This window comes from Nyctereutes procyonoides, unplaced genomic scaffold (genome assembly GCF_905146905.1).
Source record: "Nyctereutes procyonoides isolate TBG_1078 unplaced genomic scaffold, NYPRO_anot_genome, whole genome shotgun sequence".
Classification (NCBI taxonomy): domain Eukaryota; kingdom Metazoa; phylum Chordata; class Mammalia; order Carnivora; family Canidae; genus Nyctereutes; species Nyctereutes procyonoides.
In genome coordinates, this window is record NW_026575024.1 from 41370330 (window position 1) to 41397064 (window position 26735).

General features: G+C 39.8%; 1 protein-coding gene across 5 annotated transcripts in view; it reads right to left on the reverse strand.

Moving 5' to 3' along the window:
• The window catches only part of KIF16B (kinesin family member 16B), a 292648-nt gene that overhangs the window by 19622 nt on the left and 246291 nt on the right, over positions 1-26735 (reverse strand). For 2 of the 5 annotated variants that reach the window (XM_055345060.1, XM_055345039.1), the window contains 2 exons: positions 16847-16930; positions 6615-6729 (listed from right to left, as the gene is read on the reverse strand). The exons of 1 other annotated variant lie outside the window; for it this stretch is intronic. In XM_055345060.1, coding sequence (XP_055201035.1) covers positions 6615-6729; positions 16847-16930 — 199 coding nt within the window. The remainder of the gene's footprint in view (positions 1-6614; positions 6730-16846; positions 16931-26735) is intronic. 2 more of the 5 variants (XM_055345053.1, XM_055345045.1) reach the window with 1 other exon arrangement.

Here is a 26735-nt window from a genome sequence, read left to right on the forward strand (position 1 = left end):
GTGTGTTAGGGGATATTAATAGCACCTCACATTGAAGCAAAAAACAGAAAGAAGCAATACACGAATGTAATTTTAGTCTGTAGGAAAATACTGAAAGATATTGTGAGAATTGCTGCTGGGGAAAGGGGAATGGAGGGTATGCCTGGAAGGCAGAGGGCTGCTTTCCAGAAAAGCCTAGTAGAACTATTTGAGCACATCCATAATTGACACTGATTTAAAAAGAAGTTTTAAAATCTCTCACTGGAAAAATGGTCAGAAGGGATATATGCCCAACCAGAAGAGCAATTATCTCTAGGCTACACCTCCGTTTGATATCCTATTAAAGCAGAGATGGAGGGAGATTATTTTCAGATGATCTTGGTCGCAGAGGCAAAGGGGCAGGAAAGCAAGAGTGGGAAAAGGAGGTAGCTAGTACAGGGCCATCGATACTCAGGTTACTATCCAGGGCAGCACTCCATTCCACTGGGGACACTTTGAGAAACATGCAGAAGGTGCTTCTGAGTCATCTGCAAGGATGGGAGGCAGGCACATTTATCCATACTTTTGTCTCTCACTGTTTGGGAGGTACCTGTAGGCCTCACACCTCCATCCAACCTCTGGGCTGCAGCCTGAGGGAGGAAGGGGAGAGAGTGCTGGGGCGCTGTGGCACACAATGGGGTTGTTCTCCACAGCTGTGGCCAGAATTCTGGGAGAGTCAAGGGGACACACAAGGCACATGTCAGCTATGGGATGGGACTGGGGTTGATGGTAATGAAGAGGGTGCCCTTGGCTCAGTGGTGCCTGATAACCACTCTGGGGAGCCAGAGTATGGGGGTGGGGGTTGTGGGGGGGTAGCCTTTGCCTTTGGCTCCAGCTGCTTTCTTACCTCCCCAGTTCTTACTTATATAGTGTTTAGCATTTTTAGCTTTCTGACAAGGACATTTTGATTTGCAGCAATCTTACTCACTACTTTCCTAAGGATGAACAAGCATTTTTAATGGATTTAAAATGCAAGTCTTATTGCAATCTCAGGCTATGAGACAGAGGTGACTGTAGCTTATGCAGGGGCCTAAGAGAGTTCATGGTCAAAATGATTCCAGAGCATTCAGAAGACAAAGAGCTACCCATTAGCTCCCAGCTTGCCCCACATCTTAGTTAACATCCGCTGGGCTGGACTGTGGCATCTCTGCAGGAGTGAGCCAGAATGGCTGCCATCATGAAGGGAACAGGGCTATGCTGCAGTCATTTCCAGGAACTCCTGTGTTTTCTGTTTTCACAAGAATGGATTTTTATTTTATTCTATTACAGTGCTTCTATATATCTATACACAATATTGAGTTATATCTATAATTGACATCTCTCTATATTATCTATATCCCATTTCTATATTATACCTATATTTATAACTATATAGTGAATAATGCATAATGTAATCTATAATTAAATCTACGTAACTATATCTTATATCATGGTTTACTTTCTTATTTTATAATAATACCTCATTGTATGAGAAATTTCCTGCTCCAATGAGTCCTAACAAGATCGTGACTGCATTTAAAACAATACAGAGGGCACTAAATGACAATGTGGTCACCTGGCAGTGCCAGGAAGGGATTATGAACCTCATGGTGGGCCCACTCTTTTATTTACATGGAGGAGGATGTATACAGTGGGGCAAGAGAAAAACAGCCTCTGGCAGAAGGGAGCAAGTGTAACTCAACAGATGGGGGTGGGGGGGGATACTAGCAGAAATTAACAATATAAACATGTCACTATTATATACACAATTCAAAATGGTCACTAATTCCAAAACAACTTTTAAAAATACATTTTATTTATTTGAGAGAGGGAGAGTGAAAGAGAGAACACGAACATGAGCGGGGGACAGGAGAGGGGAAAGGGAGAAGCAGGTTCCAGGTTGAGCAAGGAGCCCGATGCGGGGCTCAATCCCAGGACCCTGAGATCTTAACATAGTTAGGATCATCTTAACATTAACCTAACATGATCCCAGGATCATAACCTGAGCTTCGCAAAGGCATATGCTTAACAACTGAGCTGCCCAGGAACCACCCCTCAAACAATTTTAATAACATGGGCATTATCAGAAGGTGAGCAATGTTTTCTCGACCATCAACATCTCCTCTCAGGTATGGCTAATCTTTTTCCTACTTTTAGCCGTATTTCTAGCTGAAGCCTCCCCCTGGGGCCTGGAGCTAATTAAGTGTTCCAGCTTAAAAGACCTTTCCTTCTCCCCCATGTTGTGCCACAGCATGATTGTGAGCTGTAAGGGGTGGCAGATGAGAAAATATTAAAATGGTATTTAATTAGGCAGAGTAAACAATAAGGTCAATAGCAACTTGAAGCTGACATCTGTCTCAGAACAAGCAGGCAAGCTACCTCCAGGTATGGGCGACAGAGAAGGGAGCTTAGCTGCAGGCTCCTGGGGTCCATTCCACTTGTAGTATCTACCCCTGTTTCAGAGGCAATGAGACATTTGATAAAAGAAAACAAATAGCGATACCTCACTGTATCTAGGAGGAGAGTAGGAAAAACCCTCCAGCTGTTTAGCACTGCAATGTTCAGGCTTCATTTAACTTTGCTTTTAAAAGTAACCAGGGAAATGAAAAATGTTCTATAGTGAACTCCACGAGCAGGGTGTGCACAGCTTGTAAGCCTGACATCTTGAGTTGTGCTGCATCACTTTCATCTGATGCTATCAACAACAGGACAGAGTTGGAGAATCTCTTAGGTATTTGTCAAGCCCCAAACACTTTGTAAATGAGCAAGGGCGGGTGGAGAGATGACAGATGTTACTGATTTACTGCTAGGATGGCACATGAAGCGGGATTATAGTTGGGGTTAATATCAGAATATCAAAAGCCCCACAAATGGAAAAATGACCAGTGCAGCCGTATTTGGGGTGATCAGAACGGTTTCTGTCACAGTTAATCTTATGCATCAACTAGACTGGGTCATGGGGTGCCCAGATATTTAGTCAAACATTGTGGTTTGTCCGTGAGAGCGTTTTGGGGGTGAGTAACACTGGAGTCAACTGGCTAAGTGAAGCAGACACTGTCCTCCCTAATGTGGGTAGCATCAGTCAATCAGTGGAAGGCCTGCACAGAACCAAAATAATGGACCCTCCCATAAGTTCAAGGAACTCTGGCCTGACCACACTGAGCTGAGACATTGGTCTTTTCTTGCCAGTGGTGGTGAATGGAAAGATCAGCACTTTGTGGGTTTCAAGAGTGCTGGATTTCTGAATGGAATTTATACTATCAGCTCTCAGGGTGCTCAGGCCTTTGGGCTCAGACTGGACCACACCATTGGCTCTCCCCAATTTCCACCTTGCTAACTGCAGATGTGGGGATTCCTCAGCCTCTATTATTGTGTGAGCCACTCCTTATAATAAATCTCTTTATACACACACACACACACACACACATATACCCTAATGGCTCTGTTTCTCTGGAGAACCCCAACTACTCCTGTTTCCAAACTCCAAATTAATGAAGTAGTAAAAAACCAAACCAAAACACTATTTTGATACCATGAATTACATGCAGAAATGTAAAGTTCACAAATTAATTATTTTAAAGATTTTATTTATCTGATGGAGAGAGCAAGCAAGCACAAGCAGGGGGAATGGCAGAGGGGAGAGGGAGAAGGTGGCTTCCCACTGAGGAGGGAGCCTGACATGGGACTTAATGCCAGGACCCTGGGATCATGACCTGAGCTGAAGGCAGATGCTTAACCAACTGAGCCACCTAGGTGCCCCCACAAATATATTTAATACCAGATTTCACTGTGAAGATTGAGGTCCAGGTCTTGGGCCTCAATGTTGTGTTGATACACAACATTCATTACCACCCCCAACTTGCATCAACGGAGTAACAAGCCATGATGATTCCACCTCCTGTGTATCTATCCATCCACTTTTCTCCACAAGTGCCATCACCTTGTCCCTCAGGCCACAGTCTTAACTTACTGGAAGACAGGAACAGCCTGGTCATTACCCTTCCTCCTTCCTATTTCCCCTGCTCCTACTCACTCATCCCTCCACTCCTCCACTTAAAACACTCCACTGGCTCCTCACTGTCCACTAGATCAGGTCCAAAGTCATGGAGATGGCTTTGGGATCTGGTTTTTCCTTCCCTGTCTACCCCTACCATTCTCATCTTTTGTAGGTTACACCTTCATTCCGCTCAATCAAAATATATTGGAACAAAGTCAGAAAATCTGTATTTTTTCAAGATAATTTCAAAGATTAGTCATCCAGGTTTTGGAACCACTGCTTTGAAAATCATGTCCTTTGGTAACTGCAAAGGTAGCTTGTGACTATCCCTGTCATTGTAACAGTGGCCTGTAATTACTTGTTGAGTTGTCCTTGTTCTGACAGAATTAAGAGTTCTTTGAAGACAGGAACCATAGACTGACACATGCAGGACAATTGAGGCATGGGAAGTAGTCCTGAGCATGGGCAATGACTGTCATTGTCAGTGTACTGCTTTCATAAAGACTAAAGATTTTAAGTGACCACCAGACATGCTTCCTCTGAGATGAGATGGAAAGGACAATACTACCTATATAGTGTTTTTGCCAACTTAAAAACAAAAAAAAAAAAAAAAATCAAACCTAAACTAGATCAAGCCTCTCGATCTAACTACTGGTTTTCAGAATATGCAGGATTAGAGGAGCTTGTTCAATGACACCATGAGAATGCCATTAGCAAAACCCAAAATGTACTAATTCAATGGATAAATGGTACGGTTTCATTGAAAACAGATGGTGAGATAAAAAAGAGAGATGGAGGGCAGCCCGGGTGGCTCAGCGGTTTAGCGCCGCCTTCAGCCCAGGGCATGATCCTGGAAACCCGAGATCGAGTCCTGCATCAGGCTCCTTGCATGGAGCCTGCTTCTCCCTCTGCCTGTGTCTCTGCCTCTCTCTCTCATGAATAAATAAAATCTTTAAGAAAAAAAAAAGAGGGAAGGAAAAGCTTTATATTATTAAACACTTTAGAGGCACATCAACCAATGCCATGTGTGGATATAGTATGAGTTTTGATTCATCTATTGGGAAAAAAAACCATCAAGAGAGAACTGGTATGGCCTGAACATTGGTTATTTATTTTTAAGAGACTGGCTAATTTTTAGAGGGTGTGTGTGTGTGTGTGTGTGTACGTGCGCGCACGCGTGTGGTAATGATTATATTTTAAAAAACAGTGTCAAAGTGAAAAGATATTCAACACTGCTCATCCTTAGGGATAAACAAATCAAAACCATGATAAGATACCACCTCACAAAAAAAAAAAAAAGATACCACCTCACATCTGTCAGAATGGCTAAAAGTAACAACACAAAAAACAGGTGTCGAGGATGTAGAAAAACAGGAACTCTCTTGTACTATTTATGGGAATGCAAACTAGTACAGTCTCTCTGGAAAATAGTATGGAGGTTCCTCAAAAAGTTAAAAATAGAACTATCCTACGATCCAGTAATTGCACTACTAGGTACTTACCCAAAGGGTAAAAAAATACTGATTCAAAGGGGTACATGGAACCCAATGTTTATAGCAGCATTATCAACAATAGTCAAACTATGGGAAGAGCCCAGATATCCATCGACAGATGAATGGGTAAAGATGATGTATGTGGGGGTGTGTGTGAGTACACACACACATATACATATGTCGAGATATATATATACGCACACACACACTTGTGTATATATATATGTATGTATATATATGAATATTACTCAGCCATCAAAAAGAATGAAATCTTGCCATTTGCAATCATGTGGAAAGAGTGAGAAAGTATTATGGTAAGTAAGTCTGTCACAGAAAGACAATTACCATATGATTTCACTCATGTAGAAATTAGGAAGAAAAATGGATAAACACACGGGAAGGGAGAAAAAAAGAGAGGGAAGCAAACCATATGAAACTCTTAATGACAAAGAACAAACAGAATTAATGGAGGGATGTGGGTGGGGGATGGGCATTAAGGTGGACACTTGTTATGATGAATGCTGGGCGTTTTATGCAAGTGATGAATTACTAAGTTCTCCTGAAATCAATATTATGCTATATGTTAACTAATTAGAATTTAAATAAAAATTTGAGGAAAAAAAATAAAAAAACACTGTGTCTTGCTTTTTAAGAGGTACATTCCTAAAATACTTAGGGATAAAACATATAACGTATGGTATTTGATTTAAATTCAGAGTGTATGTGTGCAATGCCATGCCTAGGGGTACAAATGAAACAAAACTGGACACATGCTAATGAAATGCTGAAGCTGGGTGATATGGGAGAGCACAGTGAGGTTCATCACATTATGCTTTTTGGTTTTGTAAATATTGTCATGAGAAATAAAGTAAAAAAGGAGGTAGAATAGGTCACTGATTTCTAAATCATGAAATTTCAAAGTTTCTTTAATGTGTCAATGTTTGTCAAGTTGGAGCTGGTTGCATAAACCTTCACAGAGCAGAAATAAGCAAATGTTAATAGGACTGCATTCTTTGATACCAAGAATTCTTTGAATACCTGATATTAACAAACACAAAAACTCTTAGGTAAAGCCAGTTCCTCTTCTGAACCAGAATGGGTTGTAAAGAATTGCCAAAGAAAATTACCAAGGAGGACTGGGGCCATGTTCTTCAATAAAGATGTTCTCTTCTTTTCCATGGGAATTTCTAGCCACATTTTGGTGCTAAAATGAATGTGCTCATGTCCTTCTGGCTCTTCACACTAAGTTGATAGAATGAAGGGACATTTAGTTTTAGTACAGTAGAAAGTTAAGAGGTAGAGGAAAGGGCAACCCATATTGAGGTTGTTTTTTGTTTTTTGTTTTTTTTAAGTGACACTTGAAGAAAAACTCTTTACAAATTATACTATGTAATTAAATGTAGGTCATTTAGAATATCCTAAGTGATACCACAAGAAAGAAGAGCACAGGTCCTCTGAACCAAGTATCAATGTGAAAAAGTCTTTGTAGTAATATATGAAAATTACACTAGGGAAAGGATCTTTGCAACCATTTGTCAATTACACAAGTATTCCAAGTGGCCTTTAACTTTCAATTACAAGAGATTTCCCTCTGTTTCTGTGCTTAATTTGCAAAGTCTGTCCATTGGATGGGCATCTTTTTAATTTGCAGACTCTGAAAAGCACTGATTCATATATATATATATATATATATATATATATATATATATATACACATAGACATCTACTCTGAGTTTTGAAAGAAAGCGTAAATAAAAATCGGGCTTGGTAAAGATAGATAAAAGTGACTTTCAAGTTTCAGAGTAATGAGTGAGCCAATCATAATGGAAAATAAATTATCATTTGCTTTAAAGTGGATAAAATACATATAAAATACTATTTCTTTAGAGTATGATAACCTTTAACAATAGTTTAACTTCCTTCTCTTAAGAAAAATGTGTAATATGTCAAATCCACTCACCAACCCATCCATTCATTCTTCTTCCCTCTTTTTGTTTAGCAAAGCAATAAAGGTAAAATGGAAAAATAAGATGGAGGGAGGATTGAAGTGAAAGAGGAAGGAAGAGAAAAAAGGATGAAAAGATGGAGATAATAAATGGATGATGTCATTGCATCATTTTAAATCTTTTGCCATTATTAAAATTCCACACCTGAGTGTAACATTTGTTATAAAGCAATGAACTGACAATGATACATCATTACCCAAAGTTCATAGATTACATGAGGGTTCACTCTTGGTGTTGTATCATACAGAGTTGTTTTACTGTCCTAAAAATCTGTGTTCCATCCCCCTCATCCCTCCCTTCCCCCTAAGCCCTGTTAACCACTGATCCTTCTATTGTCTCCATAGTTTTGCCTTTTTCAAATGTCATATAGTTAGAATCATACAGCATATAGTCTTTCCAGGTTGGCTTTTTTCACTTAGTAATAGATATTTAAGGTTCCCCCAAATCTATTCATGGCTTGATCGCTGGTCTCTTTTTAATGCTGAAGAATATTTAACTCTCTGGTTTATCCATTCATTTACTGAAGGACAACTTGGTTGCTTCCAAGTTTTGGCAATTAATTAATAAAGTTGCTATAAACATTTACATATAAGTTTTTGTGTGGACGTAAGTTTTCATCTCATTTGGGCAAGCCACAAGGAGGGCAACTGATGAATTGAAAGAGTGTCTTTAGTTTTATAAGAAACTTTCACACTGTCTTCCAAAGTGGCTGTATCATTTTGCATTCCCACCAGCAATGAATGAGAGTACCTATTGCTCCACATCCTCATCAACATTTGATGTCCTTAGTGTTTTAGATTTTGATCATTTTAATGGGTGTGGAGAGGTATCTCATTGTTATTTTAATTTGCAATTCCCTAATGACATGATGTTGATGAACATCTTTTTTATAAATTTACTTGCCACCTGTATGTCTTCTTTGTTAGGTGTCTGTTCAGGTCTTTGCCCATTGTTTCTTTTCTTTTTTCTTTTTTTTTTTTTTTAAAAGATTTAACTGGTTATTCAACAGACATTTATTGAGATTCTATTAAGGGTCGGGTACTGTTCAAGGCACTAAGGAAACAAATACACAAGAAGGCTAGAATCCCTATCTTCACCGTACTTACCTTCTAGTAAAATATAAAACACTTAAACCAACAAATAAAAATTCCCTCCAACTACTGCTGTTGTGACCAAGAAACTTCCAGGGGAATCTGGTGGGGATTAATAGGGTAGGGCTGCTTCAACTTGGGGGAGGTCTTTCTGAGGAGAAGATATCTGAGCTGAAGGATGTGCTCCAAGCTCGGAGGTATGTCAGCTGACTTAAATCACAGTCAATAAGGAAACGGAGATTGTGATTGCCAGCTTAGAGTTTTAGATTACAAGCATAATTGAGAATAATATTTCCACTTTTCTTGTGCTTTGAGTCCCTTTGTTGTCAGCCATCACCCCATATAGGATGCCATAGTGGATGGGGCAGGGAGGAAGTTGAGGAAAGGGAAAAAAATGTCAGGAGAGTAAAACTGTTTGAAGGCAATATGGGGGTACTTCCCTTCCCCCTCCATGTCTCCATGTGGATTTGGAAGTTATTATTCCTCCGGGAAACATTTAATTTTGGTTTCTTAAACCAATGACTGCTCATGGAAACCAAAGTGGGACTCTCCTTCCAGTTGGAGACTCATACTCTTTGATGTGACCATGAAGCACCAACTTACATTGACACCATAAGATTTTTGTTGTATAAAATGACTTCTTGACAAACAGTTTGCCTCTAAAGTTCATTCTTTCTCATACTTCCTTCTCTCCATGTTATGGCATGACTTACTCCCAGTATGTATGGTTTCTCATGTAATTGCAATAACTCTAAGAGTAGATATTAGTTCTGCCTAACTGAAGTACATAGAGGGAAGAAACCTGCCAAGTTCACACAGAAACTGGTGTATCATGGAGATGGGACCAAGCCCAGGTCTGACTCTAGAATCTTCCACATTATTCCAATACTGCAGAGTTTTCTATCTCCCTTCTGAATCTTAGCCCCAGGTTCACAGTATTTTTATTTCTTCTGACTCCACGAAGCACCATGATGGAACAGCTGCCAAACTGGTTCAATATCCTCTAACACACTGACAGCCACTTATCCCCCTTCAAAACTGCTTTGCTACTGATGATGGTGGTAATGTACTAATAACAAAAAACAGTTAATGTGAATAACCAGATAACCAGATGGGAAAAAAATCATTAATGAGGAAGAAAACAGTCCTCAGTGTAAAGCATTTCTTAAATCTCTGCCTATGTTTGATAATTGTTCTACCATTATCCATTTTGTAAGATCAGCAGAATGTAGATGGAAAAGATGTTAAATTACCCATAGAATTGCTAGATATCTTTAAGATAACTAAATAAATGACATATCTTAAGGATTTTTACCTCCTGAAATTTACTCTGGAAACTGAAAGGGCTCAACTTAGAAAATGTCTAAACCCAATGATTCTATTGTTAGAAATTTAAGGTTTGAAGCTAACATAAAACTAAAGTAGGTTGAGGCCCTGTTGTTAGAAAAACCAGACTGTTTATGTTGCAGGCACCATAAGCCAGAAAAGTGACTCTTGGCAGTGGGGGAGGGCAGGTAGTGGTGGCATCAATACTGACAACCACCACTAATACCCATATTTGGTAGATAAGACATTTGAACTATTAAAACTTTTTTTGGAAACAACTCTTCATTTAGTGCACTATTTCCATTAGAAAGGAAAATGCCTATAAACTCTGGGCATCCCTTTATTGCTAGAAAAAGAAGAGAGAAGAAGAGAAGAGAAGAGAAGAGAAGAGAAGAGAAGAGAAGAGAAGAGAAGAGAAGAGAGGAGAGGAGAGGAGAGGAGAGGGAAAAGGGGAGGGGAGAGGAGGAGAGAGGAGATACATCAGGTGTTAGGAGATACATCAGGTGTCAGCTGGGGACCCCACAGTGAGCAGTCTTATACTCAGTGATGGGGAGATATGCAAAGAGAACTGATGAGCTGGGAATAAAAGCTATGGAAATGTAGAGGACATGAGCTCATTTCATAATGATTCTATGCCTTTTACCTTTTTACAATGGATAATAGCTTGGCCATGATGGAATCCTCCGAAAACATTTCTAGCTTTCACATTATAATTTTAGAGGTTGAAAGAAAGGCTGATATTAGAGCAAGAGACTCTTGGTATCTGCCAGGTGTCACCATGAATAAGGATATTCCCATAATGTCAGTGGTTCTGCTCCCAGATGCTGATTTTGCCAGTACATGTGACAAACTGAGATACTCCTATTGTTACACGTTATGGCTGCTGGTGGGTGGTGGTCTTTTGTCCTTCCCTGGCTCTCCAGCACATCTAAAACATGCTATAAAGGTTCCATTACTGTTGCCATGGTCACTACCACTGCCATTACTATTGGCTTCACTGTCATCACTGCACCAGCCAGCAGTCTGGAGTGTTCTCTGTACCAGAATCCATGTTATGTGCATGATCCCCTTCAACCCTAAGGTCAAATCTAGGGAGGTGGTGCTCTTATTTATCCTCATTTTGCAGATAAGGAAGCAGAAGTAGTGACATTAAATAACCTCAAAGGGGCAGATGACCTGCCCCAAGGACCACACATTTTTTACCCTTAATCAGGCCCTAGCTTATGAGATAAAAATGGGAAAGAGGGAAAGAAGTAGCCTTGGGTTTGCTGCATGTTCTTGGTACTTTCAAGAAAACTTCCTAGAAATCTATCAGGTTCCTGCTTCCAAAAATGGCTGTATTATTCTTGAAAGCTTTATCGTTTTAGAGGATTTCACTTGTTTTCATTAATTACAGATTACTCCTTGAAATGACAGACTGTTAACATGATTAGCAGAAACAGCTCCAAGTAGATGATAATGTTCCCTGAAATTAGTAACCAAAAATGCACCTCTCACCAATCAACAAAAGCAAAACAAAAAATTCATTAATTTGGGGCTAATATGGATAGATTTTCTGTTATTCATTGAATAATTCAATGAATCTGTGAGGCATGTGTGAAGTAATATCATGGGAGGTTAAGTATTCAGTGAGATGTCAATATTGCTGCTGTCAAGTCACTTAAGAGCACAAAAGGGAAGATGTGAGACAAACACATCATTTGGTACAAGCCAAACAGTGACAGGAGTCTTAACAGAAGTGGAGGTGAGGTTTCCTGGACATTATAGAACTGTACTGCTCAGGATGTGCTCTGTGTTTTAGACACTTATATTGCAGTTTAACAGAGTATTTTCATGTCTACTGAATCAATGTGTAGTAAAAAAGAAGGGAAGATGTAGTGGGGCTCTTGGGGGGCACAGTCTGTTAAGTGTCCGACACTTAGTTTCAGCTCAGGTCATGATCTCACAGTAATGAGATCCAGCCCCACAACAAGGAGTCTGCTTGATATTCTTTCTCCCTCCCCCTTTCTCTCTCAAATAAATAAGTAAATCTTAAAAAAAATAAAATAAAAAAGAACTCTGCTTGCATTTTGTATGACCTATTTCATTTTTTCATTTCATGTTTCTAGTAATTCTCATTCATTTTGCAAAAGTACTGATAAATGATCAAGTGTAAATAACTGGTTCTTTACCATTGAAGCCTGAGAAGTGGTATATTCTAGAGCCATGTTTAAGGCCTAGTGTCAATAAGTATCATACCACATTTTACTTATTAGAACTCAATCTGACATTCATTTGGATATACATTATCCATACACTACCGTTTTTTATATATAATACCTGCATAGACTATTTAAAGTCACAAAAATCTCTTTAAAGATATTCTGAGTTTATACTCTGGTAATTCAAATAGGAAATAAATCTGCATAAGAATAATGTGACATCAGGTTAAAGATATGCTTTAAAAACACACAAGCCATAACCAATTGAGATTCAGAACCTTTGATGAGCCATGAAGTGAATATTTAAAAATCAACAATTAATGATAAGCATTTTTTCTTAAATGAAAAAAGACAAGGTTATAATGAAAGACCATTCCTATCGCCAAGGCCAACTAAAAGATGACGTAAAAAGAGATGAGGAACACGTTGTTCCAGAAATTTTTCAGCTGTAGAATACTGCTTGGCACAGAGTAGGTGCTCAATAATCGCTGAATGAAAAAAAAAAAGATATTTAATAATATATAACCAAGCAGTGGATCTTAGTTATTAACATTGGGATATAATGCTGGAAGATGTTTCCTTAAAGGAAAAGACTTTTTTTATGGGATTCTGTTCTAAACTTAGAGCATGCTGATTCTTAAGAGAGCGGCTTGCTCTGAAAGATGCTCCAGTATGAGCTGAGGCTTTGTCAGTGACTAGGTGTAAGACCTTCTTTATCCTCCTCCTCAGGACTTGATTTCTTTGCCTATACAACGGAGAGAATAGAGCTCACTTCACAAGCTAACTGGGAGGAGTAGATGACATGTTATACAAGCATTTCACTCATGCCTGGTACTTATTAAGCACCTAAGAAATGGGAAATAGCAGTAGTATTATGTGGAAGCATGTGATGCTGTCAATTTTGCACCATTCTGACCTACAACAATGGCAGTTTCTTATGTTTTGACCTAATATTAATGGTATCTGGCTTCAAATACAGTAAAAAGAACCTTTCTGCTAAAAATAGTTCATCAGGCAGAGATTGATGTATTCGTTTCCTGTCACCTCCACTATTGTATCTGCCAACATATGTCTCCTGGGCTGCTGTCCAAGTTACAAGAAGGGATGTATGAGCCTGGGAAGCATGTCACACGTGTTGCTATCAGAATCCTCTGACTGCCTAAGGGGAGGGTCTGCCCATGACATGCATACCTACACTGCTCTGGTTCCTTCAGGGCCATAAGGGAAGCCAGAGGGAGAGCCTTCCATCTTACAAACCCTCAAAGATTCTATGGCTCTTTGTGAGCCAAAGTGCTGGGCGGCTTTCTCGAGCATGAGATGCTGGCCCTGCAAGTTTGTGTGGGTGGAGCACATACAAAGTTTATCAGTGAGAGATATCACTGGACACTATATTTCTACCCCTCCATTCACCATCATCATCTTCTTACTCGCTTCCACCTTGTATGGTGCAGTGTAAGCAATGCTACAACCCCCAGGCTCCCACATTCATACCACTACCACCACCATACACATTGCTAATATACCTCTTTTCCAAAACATCCCAGGACATTTAGAAATTCTTATTACTACCCCTCATCTTACAAATAATTATTGTGACAGGATATATAATGTGGTGATAAACATAGTTTCTGTGTCTTTAATATGAAAATATTTTATATTTTCTGTTGATAGACGTAAATAAACACAAGGCTGAAATCATGGAAATATTTTAATAGGAAGGCAGATTCAAAACCCACTGAATGTCTGCTTAATACACTGCTTTATACAGCCTACTCAGGGTAAGGAGGTTTATAAAGTTGCATTTCTGGATTTAAAAAATTGTCAGACAATTCCTTTTGAGCAAACGCTATGTATACCAGTGTGTACTAGCTCAAATGTGGTCTACTAAAATCCATTTTTCTGTATATGTTCATGTACTTAGTTTTATCTCTAGATAAAGTTTCATATAGGAATTTAAAATATACACTCTTGGACATAAATGTCTTATTTCTCTTTATATTCTATATAATATGTATACTGAATTAAATTGAACAGGAAACTCAGGGAAAGTAATTATGTTAATCTTCACATGAAAATACACTAAATCAAATGGTGACTTCTGATGTCGATGAAAAAAAAAAAGTCACCCAGCATAATACCCTCCAGTTCCATCCACGTTGAAGCAAATGGTGGGTATTATGCTGAGTGAAATAAGTTAATCGGAGGACAAACATTATATGGTCTCATTCATTTGGGAAATATAAAAAATAGTGAAAGGGAATAAAGGGGAAGGAGAAAAAATAAGTGGGAAATATCAGAAAGGGAGACAGAACATGAAAGACTCCTAACTCTGGGAAACGAACTAGGGGTGGTAGAAGGGGAGGTGGGCAGGGGTGGGGGTGACTGGGTGGCGGGCACTGAGGTGGGCACTTGACGGGATGAGCACTGGGTATTATTCTGTATGTTGACAAACTGAACACCAATAAAAAATAAATTTATTAAAAAAATAGTCACAATAGTCATGGAAAACTAACTCAAGAATCTCAGATTAATTTTTCCATTAAAGTGAAATTGAATCACACTCACTCTTGAAAAGGACGTGATATTCTAAGATTTAAACGTCAATGTTAGGAGAAATACATTTAATTTAAAACTAAGGGCTTATTTCCACAAGGTGTGGGATCCATTCTTTAAAGGCTATCGCTGCCAGCCCAGGTGGCTCAGCGGTTTAGCGCTGCCTTCAGCCCAGGGCCTGATCCTGGAGACCCGGGATCGAGTCCCACGTGAGGCTCCCTGCATGGAGCCTGCTTCTCCCTCTGCCTGTGTCTCTGCCGCACTCTCTCTCTCTCTCATTAATAAATAAATAAAATTAATAAAAAAAGAATAAAGGCTATCGCCACATGTAGATAACAGTCATGGGCAATGGAAGGTGTCCTTGTATAAGCAGAGATGGTAACACAGAACTCTGTTCAACAGCTGCTGGGTTTAGTTGGGCTAAATTATTAGGGAAGAGAGACTGAAAGAACAAACATGGGTCCACCTAAATACCAGGAATGAAAGAGGATCTTATGCTGGGCTCTGACCCTGAAAGCTGGAATGGAAAGAGAAGAGTCACCAAGGACAGAGCTCACAAATGCACAGTACACAGGATGCCCAATCTGTTGTGGCAAAGCTGGGTGCCATGTGAATTTAAATGGAGCCCTGTGAAGCTAGGGATGACAACAGTGTATTTCCTATTGGTTTATAAACTTATTTTTATATACTATCGTCCTCCACATTTCAATTAAAGATAAGTCTAGGTAGCTGAGGTAGGTAAAGGGCAGGTAAAGAAAACCATTACCAGTTCTATTCTTATTTTTACATTTTTTGTATGATACAATCAAACCTCTCAGAGACCTTAATTGAGCAGGCTCACCATGATAAGCTTTCCCTTGAAGGCAAATTCTTCAGTTGAAGGCAAATTCTTCAGTTGGGTATCAGGGTCATGCAAACTCATAGAATGATTTTTAGAAACCTGCCATGACTCATTCTAGGCTCATACTTTGTAGATCTAGGACATCTTCAAACACCTAGCTCTCACAGTAGAACTCAAATGCCAGTAAGGATGGCTACCCCATGAAACTCTTCTTTCTTCAGAGCAGTTCTATATGAGGATCTCAAAACTCTATAAACTTCCCCTCGTGGACCACAATCTCCTAATTTTTAATTTCTCTCTGTTTTCCACTCCTCCCCCTCTTTTGCTCTCACTGGACCCTCCACCCTCTGGATGTTTCCCTAATCCTTGGTTCCTTGGCATTAGGTGGACCCCATGGGCAGCCACTTCAAACTGGCTGTCACTAGGAATAAGAATAACTCCTAATTTTTATGTAGTACTTCATGATTCAGAAAGGGCTCTCTTGGGCCTACTCTTACCTGAGTTCACTTGCAATAGGTATTATTATTATTATTATTATTATTATTATTATTATTATTTTGGTATTATTCCTTTTAAAGAAGGAGCAAAGAGGACTTTGAGAGGGCCCATGAAAGCTTGCTGACATGAGACTGCAGCCAGTTGTTAGTAATTTTATCCTACCCACCTCGGTGGCAAGAGATACAACCCAGGGCACCCATGACCATGTGCCTTAGCACACAGACTCAACCTCATTAGCATCAGATTCCAACCAAATAAGCAAGTCTATCTTGAAAAGAAATACAAACCATATAAAGCAGTCAACAATGCGTACTGGCAGTGAGGCACTCCGAAAAACAACAGTTGTGTTGAACCAAAGTTCTATATGTAACTGGCTTAGAAGATTAAAATAAGTCAAACAAAACCTAACCATGACTAAAATAGGTATGTGTCTTTTTGCTTCCAATTCTCTCAAAAAAGTAACAATAATGCAGTACTATATATCTTCAGTTAATTAATTCAAGGTTTTTTTGTAGCAAGCTTTTGTACCTCATTCTGTATTACAGACCATCTGTCTCTGTGAATAGTTAGTTCTCCCCCACAGACTGCTTCCTAACCCTTAGAATAAATGTTATCTCCTTCAAAGCCAGAAAAATGTTCTGTTAGACCAGAGGGGGGGGATGAGGACTTACATTTCAAATAAACAGATACTGTTATTATCATCTACACCACCGCACCTCTGGTGTTAATGAAGCAGCACTTTCACACCCCTAACAAGACTCATGGTGTTCATGACAGAACAGCTCACTGGTCAATCAGATGGCCAAATTTCTACCTAGAGAAAGAAAAGCTTAGTTCTATTACCTCTAAGTGACTTCGCCTCTCAGCAATCACACGTTCATCCTTGTTTCCAAATAGTTTCTTTGGAGGGAACTCAAGGGTAGCAAGCTGAAATACACATTTTATAAGAGATGTATTAATATTACACTTTTGATCCTTGGGTTTTTATTAATCTATTATTTGGAGTCTCTATCATGGGGTGAAGGGAAGAAGTTGAAAGTTTAAAAATGGTAGGTCCTCCCTTGCTTTGTCACCAACCGACTGTGTGACCTTGAAAAGACGGGGCAAGATTCTACAATAGTCAAATGAGAAGGAGGGATGGGAACTCAAAGGAAGAGCAGGTCTGAGTCTCAATATTTCATCTCAGACAACATATTACACTCTTTGTCAGATGGCACTTCACAAGTTTTATTTGTTAAAACACAAGTTTCTTCTTTTAGTCCCCTTCTTATACTAGAATTCAATTATTTTGTGCTGAGATAAGAATTTGAAAACTTAACTTGCACACTACCCGAGCATTTTGTAAAATAGTTCTGAGACCATTGTTCAGGTTCTTTAAACATTCTATATTGCCTTTTTTATAGCTACTGTTACAAATGAAGAATTCCTGTGTGAAAAGAGGACCTCTCCTTGAATCTTTTCACCTTGTTTCGTAGAGAATAAAGGTTCAGAATTTGTTTTTAGCCAGGTCTTGGGATTTCGTAGTTATTTTCTTTGTGCTTCTCTTCTTGGAGGTATTAAAATCGTAATAAAAAGATAAGTTTTATTATAGACTAGGAGGCAAGAAAGAACTCTATAATCTGGTGGAAACCTGCCCAGCCAGTGCTGCTCTGGTTGAATGAATGCTGAGCAGCAATAATTGCTGGTGTTGATGAAATTCACTACTTCCTGCCTTCCTCACCTTGTCAGGTTCTGACAATTTGAGAAGCCAAGAAAAAACTACCAAGAAAAAATTAACAACATTTCTTCCACAATACAAGTCATACAATATGCCACAAAAGCCCTATTTTATACATATGTAAATCTCTTATTTGATTTAAATTTTATTACCAAAGGAATCAAAAATTAAGAAGTAGCATCTTTCTCTCTCTCTCTATACATATAGATATATACACACAGGACTTTAAAAACGTAATACTATAGTATAAGAATAGACATAAAGTGCACATATCGTAAGTGAACAGCGTGATGAATTTTCAGCACCTCAACACACTGTAACCACCAGCCAGATCAAGAAAGAGAACATGCCCAGCACCCAGGAACCCACCAAGCACTACCAGTCATGCCCTCTTGCCTTCTACAAAGGTTGACTAGCCTGATTTCCAACAAGTGCAACTCAGCATTGCCTATTTTTGAACTTTCTGTAAATAGTATCATGCAGCATGAACTCCTTTGTATCTGCCTTCACCACGCTACCTCATGTTTGTGAGATCCATTCACGTTGCTGTGTGTACCAATAGCTTGATCTTTCTTGTGGCTGTATACTATTCCACAATTTATATTTTCAACTGTCTCTTGTTATGGGGCTTTTGGTTTCTAGTTTTTGGCCATTTGGAATTGTGCTGTTACGAACATTATTCTCTAAAGGCATTCCAATGAGCATATGCAGGGATTTCTGCTGGTCAGAGTCTTAGGAATAAAAATGCTGGGTTACAGGGTATGAAAGTGTTCAGCTATATTTGATATTATCAGATGGTTTTCCAAAGTGGTTTAACTACCTGACACTCCCACCAGCAGTGACTGAGAGATCCAGTTGCTTCAGATTCTCACCCGCATCTGGTGCTGTGGTATTGCATCTTCGCAATTCTGGTGGGTATGGAGTAATTTCTACTGTGGTTCAAGTTTGCATTTTTCTAATGAGGAATGATGTTGGAGCATCCCTTCACATGCTCACTGACCATCTGGGCAGTCATTTTTGGGAATTGTCTGTTCAACTCTTTTGGTCATTTTTTTTTTTAGATATCTTTTTCTTATCAAAAGTAATTCTCCCTTTTTACTCTCTTTAAGGTATCTTTGATGACTTTATGGTCCTTTTTTAAAGTTAACTGCAGTTGGACAAATGTTTACTGCCTTCACACACTAGCATTCTTCTCTACCAAAGCTGAGAAAACTTGGGGTGGATGAGGTGTGGCACCTCTCCTCCTTCTCTTAACAGGTTCTAATTCTGTTGCTGACACTGGGAGCTTTAGAGTCAGTTCAAGGTAAAGTTAAAGACAATGGACACTGATTTAAGACAGACCAAGTCTGAATCTTGGCCTTACTGCTATCTAGCTAACCAGTCAGGTTTCTCTCAGCCTAAATATTCTCTGCTGAAAAGAAGGCAATGACACTAAACTTCACCAGGTTTCTGTGAAGATTTAATGGAATAACAACAAATGGACCTTAGCTAGTGTCCTTTGCTAGAGGACAAATGGACCTTTGCTAGAGATATGCTCATTACTAAGAAAGCATCACGCCATTTGGTCCTGGGCTCTCTCTCCATCTCTGCATTGGTGATGCGATTTCAAGGAGCAAAAAGTTTTCTGGAACTCTGGCCTCACTGGCACAAGCACACTTCTTGTATGTTGCAGTTTAGAGGAGACAGGTACAACAGAGCTCGTCTTTTGAACTCATCCAGCCCTGATTTTATCTTGTACAAGTGTGTTTCCCACCCCCCCAACGCGGTGATGCCAAAACCTTGGCAGGCATGCTTTCACAGTTGGTTTTGTCATTTTCTTATATGGCTGATGAAGTGATGTGGTTTCTGTCAGGGGAAATTTATAGTTACACTTGCATGCTCAATCAGAAATGGCTCACTAAGAGGACTTTAGGCAGCTGAACCAGGTGGGGAGTGAGCATTTAAATATCCCTGTCATCAATAGGAATACTCTAGGTGAAGGATAACATTTTCTGCTGTTAATATCCACCCCGCGAAATAAGCAGGTATAAATTATGGGTCATACTGTTGTTCAGATTTTTAGGAAGAAAAGGGCACCTGTTAACAACTTTCAGACATATAATCAGAGGACTATCATATTCAACCATTTAAACTTTCGAGACAAGGAAACACAGTTCCAGACTCAGAAGGGAGGGTGCCAATCACACTTTGCTCTTCCTACTCTCCGCTGGGTGTCCCAGGCCAGTGATACAGAGAAATGGAGACCTAGGTAGGCAGGCAGGGCTATGATTCTTGCCCGGCTGTGGCATGGTCTTTGGGATCCTAGGCACATACCTGTCCTTCCCCTTACCTGGGCCTGCTTCCTCACTGTGAAACAGGAAACAATCATCTTTTAGCTGTAGAATACGAATATTATTTGCTTTTAAGGTAGTCTTGACGAGTGGGTGAGTGAGGAACTAGGACTCAACATAGGCTGAGGGAAACCTGGCAATCTGAGAGGCACTCAGACTGCATACCTCATCAACCTCATTAAATTCCTGTTGACAACTGGATTGCATTCCTGCCCAGGTGTTCAATTCCACAGCCCTACCCTGGCCAGGTCTGACAGTGTCTATTGCCAGGGCTAAGCAAGGAAAGGGTAACTTGCTTCTGGAAACAAACAATCCTGCCCAAAACAAAGATGAGGATGAGCCAGATTCCTCATGTATGAAATGAGGAAAGTATTGGTACCTGCGTCACGGGGTTGCTGCAATAATACAGTGAGATAATGCCATAAACCACTTAGCACAACCCCTGACACCTGGTAAATGGCAGTGTAGCATAAAGGTTCCCATTTCTCAAGGGGCCTTGACTACATGAGTTCTCATCCTCATGGCAACCTGTGAGGAAGGGATTTCCATCCCAATAGGTCAGAATAAAATTGAGTTGCAGAAAGTTGATCAATCCAAGATCATGCAGTGGGGACAAGCCAAGCTGGGAAACAATCCCAGGAAACTCTCAGTTCAGTTTTTCCCAGAGTGCACCCCCCAGGTTCTTGGTTTTGGACTCCTCCAGAGGGCTGAACTTGTAAAGTTGATTCCTGCCCCAGACCTGCCAAAGGAGACTCTCTGGGATGGAGCCTAGGAACTTAAACTTTATAAAGATAAGGAACCCTACATCTTATATAAATTAGGAAACTGAAGTGCAGTGACCACTTTTCATCAAGTGTGGGCATGGGACAGAATTCACAGTCTGTTTGACTCTAGAGCAGCAATCAGAGACTTCCTGGAGGAGGTGGCAGCATTTGACAATGTGGGTCTCAAAAGGAAGAGAAGGTACAAAGGGGGAGGGTACAGCACAAATTATGGCTTAGAGTGGGAAGGGCCAGGCAACAGCTGTTCAGGGTTGCTCATGCTCCCAAATCCCCAGGGAGCCACCACTGCAGCCTTTCCCTAAACGTCCAGGAAGAGACACTTTTGAGCCAATCTGAGCTTTTGGGAGAGGAGCCTGCCATGCTGTTGCCTCCGACAAGCAGGGCAGCAGTCAATGCTTTTTTTCTTAAAACAGTAATGTTATAAAAATCCCTAGAAGAGTTTAGGAACCTGGAATAGAGAAGAGGCTCAACTTACTCTCTCTCCAAGTACAAAGTGACTACTGCCTCATTTATTTTAAAACAGACAGCAAAAGCAATCCTCTGTAGATTTCATTTCTGGACTGTGAATTACTTAAATGGTTCGAATATTTCTTAAAAAGGATAATTTACCAAGAGCAACAGCACCACTGGTCAGGATAGATAAAGTACTTGGAGAGCCAAAAGAAGCAAACAAAGAAATGGACAAGAAAGATACAAAAAAAAAAGAGAAACTCCTCCATTTTGCTGAAAGTGTTGCTCTGTGAAAAGTATTATTTCCAACAAAGAATACAAGAAAGGATTAAAATGGGGGTGATTCCAAGCTGTCCCTGACTTTTCCACTCATATCTGAAATACATCAGCATATTTTGTTTGCCTGCATGGTTTTTTCATGTTAAACAGAAATTTTTAAATAAGACAAATTATATTATCTGGGCATTTTCATTTCTTCTCAGGTTCTTTATATTGACAAATTTTCACTTTTATAGTCTCATTTTTTAATCTAGCAGATGGTCTAGGCTTGATTTCCATGAGAAACACTGTCAGGAACAGTGAATGGCAATCTGTAGGTGGAGGAGAGACTCCTCTTTGATTTCCTTTGTAACCTATGACAAAGGAAATACAGTGTCCTACTTTTCTCAAAATCACAGTTGCTTAAGTCCTATGTTCCTTACAATAACTAAATTCTAGAGGGACTCAAGTAAATAGTTCTGATTCATATACAAATTGCCAATATATTGGGATTCAGTAACAAGGGAGAAATAATTTTCTTTCTATAAGATTTCATTTTTGTAAAGAACAAGTACCCTCATTTTGCCCTTTTAACTTTCACAGAGAGAGTGTCTCATGGTGAAAAGTATGATTCTAACAAAAATAATCTTTCTACAACCCATACAATTTAAGAAAACAGTTCTGGTTAAAGACGGTGGGTCTCATCTCCTTCAAAAGTACCAGAAAGAACAAAAGAGATGAAAAGGGAATACTTTGTCTCCAAACCAATAAACTGCCACAGCCCCCAATGCAGGCCAGGTGGACTCAGGGAAAGCACTGTGGGGCTGCCATGGGCCTCCCTTGCTTCACCTATAGACTACTGGCACCATGAGCAATCCCACCAATGCAAACATCCAAACTCTGAGGTATTCCATTACACTGTGATTAAAGAGACTATATCTAGGAACAAGGAAAAGTGGGGGAGGGGGACACCTGCAGCAAAAAGGAAGGTGGGTAGGAGCTGTGGGGGAAAGAACATGGAGAAGCTCACAGCGTTAGAGGGAAGAAAGGTCTAAGGGCCAGCATTTGACTCTACAATGACCCTACAGCCCTCCTAAACACCAGAAAATATGAGAACATGTATCTCAAAGGGAAAGAAAAAACTGGTGGAAAGAAATTCAGAAATATTTCAGGCAGCAGGTTAGGCAAGTAGTAGGTTGCTGCCTTCATCATCCCCAATATTTGTCCCCTCCTTGCCCTCCAGTGATACACTGGTGTTTCCCTCAACAATTAGTCCACTTAACTTAAAGATGAGAAATAAGGGGAGCTTGAGTGGCTGAGGTCATGATCCTAGGGTCCTGGGATGGAACCTGGCATTGGGCTCCCTTCTCAGCATGGAGTCAGCTTCTCCCTTTCCCTTTGTCCCCACTCCCCCCTCCCCACTTGTTCTCTCTTTCTCAAATAAATAAAATCTTTTTTTAAAAAAGATTTTATTTATTTATTCATAGACACACACAGAGAGAGAGAGAGGCAGAGACACAGGCAGAGGGAGAGGGAGAAGCAGGCTCCATGCAGGAAGCCTGACGCGGGACTCAATCCTGGGCCTCCAGGATCACACCCCAGGCTGCAGGCGGCGCCAAACCGCTGCGCCACTGGGGCTGCCCAATAAAATCTTTTTTCATTAAGAAAAGGACAAATAATTAGGAGCACCTGGGTGGCTTTCTCAGGTTGAGCACCCAACTCTTGATTTGGGTTCAGGTCATGATCTCCGGGTTGTGGGACTGAGCCCCATGTCGGGCTCCTTGCTCAGCACAGAGTCTGCTTCATATTCTACCTCTCCCTCTCCTCTGCCCCTCCCCTGGGTATCTCTCTCCTCTCTCTCTTTATATTACAATATTAATATATTATATATATATAAAGAGAGAGGAAATAAAAATCTTAAAATAAAGAAATAAAAATCCTAAAAAAAAAAAAAAGGATGAGAAATAATCAGAAAGAACCCAAACTGGAATTATGACTAAATAAGTGAAATGAGAAGAGGATGAGTAAAATATTAAGCAAAGGCAGACAAAGAACGTACACAACATGAAAAACTGGCCATAGCCAGCCAGGAAGCACTCAGATAAGAAGTTACCCAAGGTCTTAGAGGAACCACAGAAATCATCTCAAAAGAAGAGCCCAAAGAAGTAAGTACACAGGTTGAAAGAAGAGACTACAAGGGGAAAAGGGGTGGAAGAGTGAGCCAGCTCATGAAGAAATAGCTGATTCTAGGATTGGGACAGGGGATATGTAAGCTGAGCCTGAAGCATCTTGCAGTGCCTGAAAGGAATAACCCAAGAATAAGACCACCATGATGGAATGTTATGGAAGAACACAAGCATTCACTTAAAGAGCTCCCAAAGGCCAAAGACAGAACCATCCGGAAAACAAAATTAAAAAAAAAAAAAAAGTATTGGCTTATAACCAAAATATGACTGGATAAGCAAACAATTGAATAAAGAAATAAATACATAAAAAAAATAAAGGAGAGAACAGATAAGCCTTCCATGCACCAGAATACCAAATAACTTGTGGATACTTCATCCTCAAGAAAGTGGACCATACATTTCCATAAAGAGTAAGGGGAGAGAGGGGGAAGCCCCAAAACTTTCCAGGGGAGAAACCTCGAGCAACCTCAGCCAGGTGATCAGGATAAGTATCAACAGGGATCATCCCTACTGACACTGTTTGTTCCCTTCATAGGATGTAATCACAATGGCACTTTACCTCTGTGGTTTCCCCCCACAAACCCACAACTCTAATCTAATCATGAGAAAAGCAGTACACAAATCCCAATTGGGAACCTACTGTTAAACACCTGACCAGCATTCAATACTGTCAAGTTCATCAAAAACAAGGTCAGTATATAAAACTATCACCCAAGAAGAGCCTAAGGATACACAGTAACTAAACACAGTGTGATATCCTGGATGGAACATTAGGTAAAAACTAAGGAAATCTCAAAAATATAGATGTTAATTAATAATGATATATCAATATTAGTATTGGTTCACTCGTGATACAGGTACTATATTAATGTCAGTTGTTAATGATAGGCCATAAATCTAAACTCTTCGAGTAGAACTTCTGGTTTCTGATCTGACATGTTAGAAAGCTTGGAAGCCATCATCCTTGCCCTCACAACAAGAAAAAGGCTGAATAGACCAGTTGTTGGAAGGCTCAACAACTCTTCTTAGATCCATCAGAGAATTGAGGTTACGGGCAAACTAGTGTCCCCAAACTGGAGAGACAGGCAGGCAGAGACAAAGAATCATAGCCTACTGGGCACAGAAGACTGTGGCTGGAGCCAGGAGAGGCAGGAACACTTCCAGCCGTTATTGGTGAGTTGCTGGAGGCTCAGTGCAGACTAGTATTTGAGTTAAAGCTCCGTGTATGTGTGGGGTCTTCATACTTCCATTAGTTTTACCTCCACCCAGATTCTTACTGTAAGGTGGCAGAAAAATCCGCTACTTTCTGGCAGGAGAAGAGAAAAAGTAACCATTATGAGACACAGCCAAAGCTCCTGTTTCTCCATAACAAAGCCTGCCCTTAAGGGAAACTCTTTTACTGGAATCCAATCACACCTTGGGATAACCAAAGCCTAATCAACCCGGGGCAAGTGAAATGCCCAACAGCAGGCTCACAGAAAGAAGAAACCTGATCCTATGAATCACACTCACCACCACCTCCAGAGGGTTCCTAGAGGACAACAAGGGATCACAGCTGAAAGAACTGTAGGCCTCAGGCTCTATTTAAGAAGTCTCTAGACAACCCTAAGGCAGGGGAGAGCCAAAAAAGGGCACTAGGGGAAATGTTCGCCTGGGCTACCATAGCTACAGCAAACAGCAAACACAGCCTGCATCCTAGATCATGAACACAGAACCTCATGCTTCATACATATGTATACCTTAGGTATAAAAGAGTGTGAATGCGATATAACTTGACAACATAAAATACATATATATATATACATATATAAAATATATATTATATATATAATGACTTAAAATTTGGGACATGGCAGCTAACAAAAGTGTGCTAATTTGTCTTTGGTACAAGAGTCAATTGATGGATGTGAGGGCGATCTGGCAACAACATCTGTTGCCCCATTGATCGCCACGGTTGGTTCGGCTGATCGGGCAGGCTAGGTGGGTGTCCTCCTCTCCAAAGCTGCCTCTTCAATCCTAGAAGATGACCTTCCCCAACAGGAAGACTGCTCATGGGTCAAGGGTATATGAGTAGCTGCACTCCTCTGCTAGAATCTCCAAACAGGCTCTCAAAAGTTAATCGATCATTCATTCATAAAAGGGAAAGACAACTGATAATTTGAAAATGAAAACACATTTGAAAACTAGCAACATTCTTATGTTTGTTTATAATCCTTTTTCTTAAAGTCATATACATTTTAGAGAACTCAGTGTTACTGGTGGACTAACACTGAATTTGAAGTTCAGCAATCTTCAGTTTTATTTCATTTTCTTTCACATCTGACACATTTAAGTAAAATTAAGCTGAATGTTAGCAATTAAAGGTAGGATATCTAGAATGAACCTAATCCTATAAAGGTATTTCATTCTTTCTTCTTTTTCTCATTTTAACTTTCTTTTTATCAACCTACATATCCATCCTTTTATCCATGCCTATTCACTTAAGTACTTAAGATAATGTTCATTAAATAGGAACATTAATTATATTTAGAGAATGATTTTGGGCAATATGTTGCTTTCTTCCTGTATTTTGTGAAATGTTTACAAATGAGCATGCATCATTTTTACAGAAACAATAAAAAGTGATTATTCTCTCTACAGATTTAATGGAACAGTTAAATTAACACCATATGTCTTTTTCTTTTAATAACCTGGGATTTGGGGCACTCAGTTTTCAAGAGTCAGTTCAGCATGGAGCTGCTGGTATATTCTTGAGCAATGTATGAAAACCAGTTTCTAGTTTTACCACCTGTGAAACTGAAGGAGTTGAAGGAAGATGTTTCAGTTCCCTTTTAGCTCTGAAATTCTGTAACTCAAGTACATAGGACTAAAATCTCTGTATGTGGACTTAGAAGTAGCATTTCAGGTACCATGGAGATGTTTTACCTATTTTCTTTGCTATATTGCCTTTGAGGAGTGTACTGACTTCCTGTAAAATCTTTGCAGAAAAAAAAAATCTTATTTGAAGAA